General features: G+C 38.4%; 1 protein-coding gene across 1 annotated transcript in view; it reads right to left on the bottom strand.

Moving 5' to 3' along the window:
- Positions 1–1,846: 1,846 nt before the first annotated feature.
- The window catches only part of LOC121940965 (protein WWC3-like), a 45,254-nt gene continuing 36,107 nt past the window's right edge, over positions 1,847–10,993 (bottom strand). Inside the window, 10 exon segments of the mRNA XM_042483649.1 lie at positions 1,847–2,313; positions 2,401–2,631; positions 2,723–2,815; positions 2,947–3,111; positions 3,553–3,700; positions 5,042–5,163; positions 8,936–9,106; positions 9,232–9,427; positions 10,575–10,661; positions 10,753–10,833. Of these exon segments, the coding sequence (XP_042339583.1) occupies positions 2,170–2,313; positions 2,401–2,631; positions 2,723–2,815; positions 2,947–3,111; positions 3,553–3,700; positions 5,042–5,163; positions 8,936–9,106; positions 9,232–9,427; positions 10,575–10,661; positions 10,753–10,833 (1,438 nt within the window). The 3' untranslated portion in view covers positions 1,847–2,169.

Below are 10,993 nucleotides of genomic sequence, written 5' to 3'. Positions count from 1 at the left end.
AAAAGAAATAAACAGGTAAATATAAAATAAACAGGAAAAGATATAGATAAAAGGATAATAATAATAATAATAAAAAAGATAAATAAGTCAAATATTCAAACTGTAGATAAGAGGGAAATGACAAGATAACAGCACAAAGTACAACAATTAAATATGTTAAAATAGTAAAATGATATATTTAATATTAACCAGTGAAACAGATTAAAATCCATTAAAACATAAATGAATAAAACATACAATAAAATAAAATTAATTAAAAGTTTAAAAAAAATAAAAAGTTCAGTTGAACTCAGCACACTATTTTAGGCAGTTTTCAGCTGGTTTTGGGACATATTTCGACATTTTTCAACATACTATATTATGTGACTTTTCGTTTTATGACTTGCTATATTTTGATGTTTTTTGACCATTTTTTCGACATGACGTGTCTCGACATGCTATACTATGTGGTTTTCAGCAGTTTTTTGGACATGTTGTATTTTGACAATTTTGGACATGCTAAATTATGAGGGTTTTGGCCGTTTTTTCAACATGCTATACTATGAGGTATCTCGCTATGCTATACCATGTTGTCTTTGGTTGGTTTTTTTGACTTCTATATTTTGACTATTTTGGCCTTTTTTTCAACATGCCATACTATGACCTTTTTGGCGTAATTTTTGACGACATACTATTCTATAACGTTTTGGGGTCATTTTTGACAACATACTACACTATGACATTTTTGGGTCAGTTTGGGTGATTTTTTACGACGTACTACACTATAATGTTATTGGGTCATTTTTGATGACCTACTACACTGAGTTTTTTTTGTGATTTTTGACGACATACAATACTATAACATTTTGGTAATTTTTGATAACATTCCACACTATGCCATTTTCAAAAATGATCCTTGATTTTGTGCTTTAAACTACAATGTGACTTCTAAAGGGTTTCGTTTTGTGGTTGTGTTTTCTTCTCTCATTCATGTCTTAACAGGCGCCCCATCCCCGGCAAAAGTGGTCAGTCTGTGCTCAATCTGCTCTAAAACAACACAGCTGTTTAAAGAAGGCCACAGGCGCATTGTTTGAGGACACATAAGATAAACTTGTTAATTAAGTCGGTGCACCTTTTTTTTAAAGAGTAATTTTAAGCTGAAATTTTATGAGCCTTTTATGTTCATGTTCTTGACTTCTTAATAAAATCCTATGTTTTGCATACATTCTGGTTCCCTTGATTCTTTTTGCTATTTCACTATATAATATGACGTTTTTGCGCGATTTTTGATGACACACTACACTATGACGTTTTTGCGTGATTTCTGACGACATATTATACTTTGGTTTTTTAGCACGATTTTTCACGATATACTATTCTATGACGTTTTTTTCGAGAAGTTTGATGGCATACTGTACTACAACTTTCTTGCATGATTTCTAAAACATAGTAAACTATGATGTATTTCATGGTTACTTTATGGTATACTACCATATACCATTGTGGTACCATATAGTACCACTATGAACTTTATGATGTTTATGACATAGTATACTATGCTATTTTTCTAATGAATTTTTGACAGCATACTATAGTGTGATTTTTTTTCATTATTTTATAGGACATACTACACTATGAAGTTTGTGTATAATTTTTTAGGCACATACATCATATTTTATGATGTTTTGGTTTTGGTTTTTGACAGTACACTTTAATATGTGTTTTTTAAATTATTTTTGATGGCATGTGACTTTAATTTATGATTTGATTTTTTATAACAGTATCGTATTCTATGATTTTTTAAAATGATTTTTGATTACATAATACTTACATGACTTTTATAATGATTTTTGAGGGTATACTTTAGTGTGAGATTTTTTTTAAATTTTGTTATCAAACCATACTACGATTTTTAAAAAAATATTTTTTATGACATATTATATAATGATTTCTATCATGAGTTTTGATGACATATTAGACTACAGTGTTTTTCCATGTTTTTTGATGACATAAGACGGACAACACTTGATATTTTCTGAATATTATTACTTGTACCCCTCATGATGTATTGTGATTAAGCCCCTGTGTTACATTACAAAACCTAAAGATGCTCTGACTTAAAGTTCGCTGACTTTAATCAGCGAGAGGGTGAAATCTCAGTGGAATGATGGTGTGAAAGTTGACCAGGAGTCAACACAGTCCATACCTGAATGTCTGCACAGGCAGGGGCTCCTTCTGGCTCTGCCCCCTCATCTGCAGAACCTCTTTAGAAGCCTTCCTCAGCCTCCTCTCTGCCGCCTCCTCCTGACGCTGCTCCTGCTTGCTTTGGCCAGCCTGAAACACAAAAAAGCAGTCAACTGCTGCTGGGCGAGGCTGCATCTCACCTGGCTTGTAATGTAACTGTTGCTGTTTCAGTCTCACCTGTCTCTGGGCCTCTCTGAGCAGGCAGCGGAAGCGCTCATCCCTCAGCGCCCAATGGGGGAGCTCGGTGGTATCCCTGGTTTGCTGGTCCTCAAGTCTCAGCTTCAGCTCCCTCAGAGCGCTCAGCTCCTCCATTAGCTGCCTCTGACGCGTCCTGCAGGCCTGGAGATCCAGCTCCAGGTCCAGGGAGGTACGTGTCGGCTGCTCAGCCAGGGAGGAGCGGTACGACTGCTGCTCACACACACACACACACACACACACACGCCTCAGAAACTAGAAACACTCATATGTGCAAGGTTAAGAAAAAATAATGAGACTGTACCTGCTTATATCGCAACGTTCTTCTTTCCAACGTGTTCCTGACAAAAGGTGATTTCTTTGGTAGAGTTGAGCTGTCACTGTCGCTGCGATATAACTGAAAAGGAAAAAAATCAAGAAGAGAAGGAGCTCAGGACACAGGACACAGGGCCGTCAACAGAAATATTAACAACAATCATGTCAACAACGCTAACAAGGAGATTGTTAAAATGTCTGCAAAAAACTCACCCTGCAGACATACTGACTACGAGCGCCAGGAGAGAACGTCTGAGAGCGAACGATGGTGCTGCTGCGCATGAACGGTGAGGCGTGACCCCAGCGACCGCCCCGGTCTTTGGGCCGGACTCGCACCAGCTCTGGGAACAGTCCTTCTGTCATGGTGGCCTTCTCAACCTGCAACAGCAAATCACTTTCAGGGTTCCAAAACATTTTCATGGACAAAATGTCCAAACTTTTCCAAAACTTTTCAAGGACCTATAATAAAAAAATCTCGCCTCACGTGCCTGCCGTTATTTAAACACATCACATTCAACCATAATTTCAAGGTGAAGGGAGAAGAAGGGAGAGATGGACGTTACACTACATTACGTTGAAGGTTATCTACAAAAAATTACTAAAACAAATTTATTACACAAAACAAAAATTCCATGACTCTTCCAAAATTCGATTTTTACAATGATTTTTACTACTTTCATGACTTTTTCAGGCCTGGAGAATGTGATCGTAAAATTCCACAACTTTTCCAGGTGTTCCATGACTGTGGGAACCGTGCACTTAGTACCAAAGATTCTCAAGGTGCTAGTGGATAAAAATGAACAGCCGCACAGATTTTACCTTTACTGTAGCTAGTTTACTGTTTGTCTGGTCACAGCGCGCTCCGGTGGTGATGCAGATGCCCTCTGCACACAGGCCCTCTGAGAAAGGAGCTGTGAACGCTGTGCTGTTGCTGCAGCCGCTGTCCACCGACTCCGCCTGCCAACTCCTGCAAAACACACCCATTTCACTTTAACACTGGAGCCAAAACTGGAGTTATCAGCACACGGATGTATGCCTCCGTGCACCAGTCAAACTGCTCTTACAGTTCACACACATCTTCCACCCAGGGGCACAGAATATTTATACAATCAGCACAGTGTCACGGTGGGCACCCAAGATTAGTGCGACTATTTCGATATCCCTCCAAATGCACCTCGTTCTGTTCCTGACTTATGACCAGTGTTGGGAGGTTCCTCTTCAAATGCTATGGGCTACAGATTACTAGATACCCTTTTACAAATAAAATAAAAATAAGTTACATAACTATTTAAAGTACCTCATCGAAGTAATGCAACTTGTTACATTTAATTACTTTTTTATTTTTTTCTCAGAAATCTTTTAAACAGGGCAAAAAAGCTGAAAAGACCTAAAAACGTAAACGCATAAATGTTGTGCACAATTTGTCTTTACAGCTTTGCTGACCACCATTGTCCAAAAATATGCCAAAAAAGGCATTCTTGCATGGCAAAAAGATGTCAAGCATAAGAATGACTGTTCTATTCAACATATAAACTTTTTGAAGAAAAGAATTTTTGTCGAGATATAACCTGATTTTTGATCACATTTTGATTAGTAACTAATTTAATTACATTTTTTAGTAACTGCAACACATTACAATTACAATTATTTTGTTATTTAATTACTGTAACTACTAAGTCTGTAACTAATTAATCACCAAAACTGCTAAGATGTCACGTCACACTGACGTTGACACCTGACATTTTGGATACACATGAGTAATGGACAAAAACATATTTTGTGAAGTCACAGTGACCTTGACCTTTGAACACCAGATTGTCAGCAGTCTGTGAGTGAGTCTGTGTCTTTGTCTTAATCGCAAATAAAAATTAAAAAATTGCTGTCTGTGTGTGTGTTTGTGTATTATGTGTGACCGTGGGGCACAGTATTTGGCCTCCGTGTGTGTTAGCTGTATATGTGGAAGTAACAAACTGATTCTGATCAGTTCATTTTTAAGTCTAGGTGGACGTTTGTGTCAAATCTGAAGAAATTCCCTCGAGGTGCTCTGGAGTCATCACAAGAATGAGCCAAATGCAAGGTCACTGCGGCCGCTGACTATTAAAATCGAATCAGTTCATCCTTGAGTCCAAGTGAACATTTCAGCCAAATCTCACGAAATTCCCTCAAGGTGTTCTGAAGAATGGGACAGAGAGAGACGAACGTACAGACGGACGGACACGACTGTCCACGGCTATCGCCGGCACACAGACATAAAAATGTTTTTGTACGTGACATGACAGAGCTGGTTTCAAGCAGAAAAAGTCGTCACCTCTCAGATGCCGCCTCCCCCGGCTCGTCCTTCTTCTCCAGCCTCTGCAGCTCCAGCTCCGCCTCTCGCTCCTCCAGGTGTGTGGTGGCCGTGTTGCGTGACAGCAGACTGCATACAGTGTCCTAAAATGTCAGAGCAAATAATCAAACACCATCCTCACAGTCCATAACAGCCCTCCTCCCTCCTCAGTGTGAGGTCGTGTGTGTTGAAGCAGCAGTGTGAGGGCCCGTTTGGCTCGTTTTTTTAACGACCTGCACACCTGAAGACCGCAAGCTAAGAGTTGATTTACGACACTAAGAGTTTCTCTTTAAGGCGGGGCATGATTTACAGTTTCATGTATTTAATGCAGCGTAACAATCATCTCATTACCATTTATTTCACAACTCTGGACTGTTATTTTTTGATATTCTGCCAGCAGGTGGATGCTTTAGAAGACTCTCACTCAGGTCCGTGTCTCTGAAATCTCTCCTGAGCCGTCACAAGATGAGTGCAGGGACAAGTATAAAAAACAACATTAACCAACAAATATATTTATTTTTCTGACTGTTAATGAAACCATATCGGAAGAAAAAAATCACTCTTTGGTGTCGACCTTAAGCAAAGAGCAAAGGCTTTTTTTAGCAGGAATCTTGGCTGCAGTCGAAAAGTTTAGGAGTTAGTTTCCTAAACACTTTTCCTTAACCTTCACGTCGTCAAAAAAAAAACAAAAAACGTCACGAGGTCAAGAAAAGATGTGAAGGAGGTCGCGTGTTTAGAGAATCCGGCTGCGCTTCTCCTCGGCTCTGTGATAATAGGACAGCAGATGGGTTTTTTTTAAGATTTACAGTTTTTATTATTTTTTCATAGAAAAACATACAATAGATACAATGTAGGCAGGAAACATAAAAAAGGACATTGCCTAACAGTGAGAGGGAACAACCCCTTTAAGGAATAAAGCATTAAATTATACATAATAATCACAAAGCCAATAACATCAACAACATAAATTACAAAGCTAACAACGTAAATTTGGATGAGTAACAAACAAAACACACACAAAAAAAGGACGAGGCGAAGAAGGAGACAGATGGAAAAAAGAGTGAATACAGAGAAGTAACCAAAAAATAAAAATAAATTAAAAAACAACAAAATCAATTCGATTAGAAGGGAGGGGGGTTGAGTTTGTGTATATTTGTATTATGTTTATGTCAGAGTTGAAAGACTTAAGTAACCACCGTGTGTTTGTGTTGGTGTGTGTGTGTGGTTGTGTGGGGGGGGGAGGGGGGGGTCTGTCCTTATTTCGGTATATCCGTTAAGTTTGAGAGATCATCACTGAGATTATTGCTCTTTTTCCTTCTTTGATCGTTTGTTTCCGTCTGTCCATGATTTATTTTGGGTATTTGAACCAGTTCCTTCTGTTTTTGCTGCTCAGATTTTGCGGTGACTGCAGGAGGTCGGGCGCTGTGGTTTTTTCTGTCCCTGTCGACGGTGTCTGTGGGCAGTTTCAGTTACTTTTTCATCAAGTCCTTAAACTGCTCTTTGGGGTCGTCTGTGGTGCGTTCAGGGATTCCGGAGAAAAGCTTTTCAGTCCATAAAAGTCTCTTTCGTGGTTTTGTTGTCGGCGGTGAGGGAGGTGAGTTGAGGAGACTCAGGTACGGTGGCTGATGATGCAGTTGACGGTGTGTTTTCGGGTTTTGTTTTCCTCGGTGAGTGACTCTATTTGTTCGAGGCGGGTGCAATTTTGGCGTCCAGTCCGGAGTTTATTTTCGATGGGTTTGAGTACATCGCTTACCTCTGTGCAGCAGGGGGGGTTTGGGGATGCGGATGGAGATTTACCAGAGCTGGGAAGTGAGTCCGAAGTGAGTCGTTTGTAGTCTGGATTTAGCGGGTTCGGTGGCGGACTAAGTCTTCGTGCTCTCGGTGCGGTATCTGTTGAAATAGTCGTCGATATAATCCTCTAGGTGGTCCGACTCGATTGGTAAAGCAATCCGTTTAAGAAAAATACGCGGTGAATGAAGAAGTTAGAAGAAAAAACAACAAATTAGAAAGAAAATGTCCGATGAGAAATGTTTGTTTTGTTTTCGCTCCAGCAGCAGGGTGCCGCCATTTTGGATCTCGCGCCGTCTCGCGAGAGTTGCTTTTCCCAGCCTCTTCTTCTTCTTGTTTTGATTATTGGCGGATCATAAACACCTTTGAAGTGCATACCGCCACCTACTGTACAAGCGTGTGTAGCATCACGTCATATACTGTTTAAATTCAGCCGGCTGTTATCAGCATTATCAGTTCTTCAGCTACTTTATCTGTTTTCTTAAAAAAAAGAAAGATTATATTCTGCCTTTTTAAATACCTTTGCAATCTGTAACTTAAATAGTGTGCCATAAATGCTGAGCAATAATACTATGATCATGACTATAATTATTATTCATATAATTATTGTTATCGTTATTATTTTATTACGTCGTTTAATGCACGTTATAAAGGCTGAACAGGGACAACCTGGTGAAAAGTAGCCGAGATGAGAAATAAAATAAAGAGTAATAAAGGCTCTTAGTCACAGAGGTGAAATGTAACATTGTCACATGAGATGTTTGCGCACACTCACCCTGCTTTCCCCTCGTATTTATCGTCATGAATCCTTATATGAATTCATGGAAATAATAAGTATGAGTAGTATATGTACCATTGTACATACAAGTATTTTTAAGTGTCAAACATGATGAACCATCAGCTGTCTTAAAAACATCCCGCATGTTTTGGTTAATGTGCTGATTCTGATCTTACAGGCGACAGATGTTTGTTGTCACTGCGGTTACAGAAATATAAATATTTTCACAAGAAGCTGTATTATAGAATACAGTCAGATTAAATATTAAATACACATAAAACACGATAAAATACAATGACAAAATCCGCATATAAGAAGCAATAACAATTTAAAAATAATAATTATATAGTCTAAATTCAGGCAAAGATCTGATTAGAAGCCTGTGTATGTAACAGCTTCAGAAGCAGCACACAGCTTGTTGTTTCGGCTCATACAGACTGTGGATCTGTCCTGTAATAAAACAGCTGATTCCCCAAATAGCGTCGATGCAGGTGTACCAGAGACAGGAAAGAGCATTTTATAAAAACTACCTACATATCACTATTGCTTTGCAAGGAAAATAAATAAATAAATAAATGAAAAAACCTTTTTGTTGCATCTTTCACAAATTATTAAACCTTTAAACTAATTGAGCAAATTGGTTTTATTTTCTTTTTTAAAAATATGGGAAATAAGGCGGTGAGCAACTTGGCAAGAAATGTCAAAATTTCAAGAAATTAGTAGATTCTGAGAGCATTTTTTTTAAAAAAGCTACAGAAAACTTTATTTTCAATTATCATAATTATATATTTAAAATTATTTTACTGATTTATTACAGTTTTTAAGCACTTCTTTAATGTCTCTTTCTTTTTTGTTTTGTTTGTTTTCATTTTGTTTGTTTTTTTACATTGCTTTTTCTTTTTTTTTGTTTGTTTGTTTGGTTGCTTTTTTTGGGGGAAAATATTCAGTTAATTTTCATGTACTTTTTCACTAATTTCTCTCTAATTTTGGGGTCATTGCTTCTTAAGCCAGTTTGCTCAGGTTTCAAAGGTGGTAACTGTTTCAGCTCAGTTTTTTGTCGTCATTTATCTTTTTTCAGTATTTTCTTTTTTTTTCCTTCTTATTGTTCATTGTTTTAAAGTTGGGATGAGGGGCTTCTTGACCTCTCTGAGACATTTCTTATTTTAATTTATCTGGATTTCTATGGAAAATAATATGACCATCATTTTATCTCCCTAAAGCCCGAGATGCCTGCGATCACCTCCTGTGCTGTTATGTTGTTTCTGCACACTGCTGTTATTTACTGGAGGGATAAATGTTTGTATGTTTACCATGGCTCTGGGCCTTTGCTCGTCTTCCTGGCCGTCGTGGTGTCTCCGGTGACTGAGGCTCTTCTGTTCAGGCCTCGATAACTCCGTCCCGCTCAGCATGTGCACTCGCAGCCAGTGGTAAACCATCTCTGCACTCCCCTCGCAGTCAGCCAAGCTCACCTGGGCTGTACCCTGCAGGGACACCCGCAAAATATTATTTCAATTAAGATATCAGCGTTGAGCAACTTGTATGATGCAGCTTTTAGGATCACTGGTTCGGTGGCGGTTCTGGTCTCTGCTGAGCCGTTCAGACCCACCAGCGGTTCCTCCTGAGCCTGAGGTCCCAGCGAGCAGACAGACAGCTGCAGGGCGCACACCGCCAGGGCGTTTGCAGGGACAGGAATGCGGAAGCCTTCGTTGAAACTCATCTGGGACTGCGGCTCCAACGCCGTACAACAGTAAAACGCACAGGCCCTGCCGGCGTCCAGTGGAATCAAGTGCACCTTCACGTACCTGGACATCAACAGAGCGACGCTCACAATGTGAGATTTCTACGTGTAAATAACATTAGTAAGAATTATTGTCTATAATTGTTTGCTTATGTGTTCTGTAAGTTGATCACTGTATCTTTTTTTTGTCTACTATGTCTCTGTATAGTTGCACAATTAAAAAAAAAAATTCAAAATTTGTAAGATTTTCACATCAAGCCTCAGTTGCTGGTGGCCTGTTTCAAATTTCATCACTTTTAGTGGTATTATTTTTATTCAGTCATCATAAACAACACAAAAAGGACAAAAAGGACTTACAATATACGCTCTAATGTACAATAAGTGTGTACATTTTAGATAACAGCGTAAAATAAATAACGTATGGTGGTAATGACTGAAAAGGTGCAGGCAGAAGCACAACGCTTATATATGACTATTCTACATAAAATCCTACATTAAATTTAGCTACTCACCAAAAGCTTCTAATTTCTCATGAAAGTCAAGAGATGGAAACTTTTTTTCATTAATTAATTTCCTGTGATTTATCGCTACGAAAGAAAATCCTAAGTGTCCCTTTTATGCTAATTTCCTTAGATATTTTTATACGGTTTATTGTTGTCTTCAGTTATTTTTTACAGTCTGACTGGCAACTTCTTTTTTAAATTATTTCTCATTTAAACCTTTATTAACACATATTTGTAACTTCATATGTAGAATAGAGCTGGAGCTGAGAGACAAGTATTACATCTGGATTGTTTGTGGCCAGCTAATAAAGCTAATAAAAATCTAAATTATTATTATTATTCATTGTTATGTAAATGTATGAGTGTGTGTGTGTACTGTATTGTAATGCATTATATTATTATTATAATTATATTTTAGGATCTTTGAGTAATTCTGAATGACAAGCTGAAGGACGACATTTACATTTGCTAACTTGTATGTTTTTTAGTGTCTGGGTGCCGATTTACACGCTTTGAAAAGCTTATCAGGGTGTCCCACTTCACATGTCTAATTTTACTGATCAACTCTGTGAATAAACAATAAACAAACAAACAAACAATCATCAGGCGATAGCCGATGGGTTGCATTTTGGCAAAAAAAAAAAAAAAAAAAAAAAAGACATTCAAAATATCCAACTTTCGCTTTAATCATCAGAGCTGAGTACTCACACTTTGTAGCCGTCTCTCACAGTGGACCTGTTCAAATTCTTGAGCTGCAGCAGATGAAGTCGGAGAGACTGAGAACTAGACTCCCACCTGTAAACGGGAACAAGTGCAACGTGGACTTAGAACCTTACAGATAATAACCGCAGCACCTTCGAGTAGTCCACGCCAAACGTTCACTCACAGAAGTCCCAGCTGGATCTGGGTGGGCTCGCTCACAGACGTCAGCTCTTTCATGTACGACAACTCGTCAGACTCCTCTGCTCTGTTGGAGTAACGACAAAACAAGCAGTCATCCTCTCCTGTTACACACAGAGTGAAGATGTTTCTGTTTTCTTTTAGCTATTTTAAGCAATTCCTGTGTGAGTGTGATATGTCTGTCTAATCTTAAAATGATTCATATTAATTTCAAAGATTTAAAAATT

This window comes from Plectropomus leopardus, chromosome 3, assembly GCF_008729295.1.
Source record: "Plectropomus leopardus isolate mb chromosome 3, YSFRI_Pleo_2.0, whole genome shotgun sequence".
NCBI classification, from domain to species: Eukaryota; Metazoa; Chordata; class Actinopteri; order Perciformes; family Serranidae; genus Plectropomus; species Plectropomus leopardus.
The sequence above is the reverse complement of the archived record's forward strand: the minus strand, read 5'-3'. Positions and strand labels throughout refer to the sequence as shown.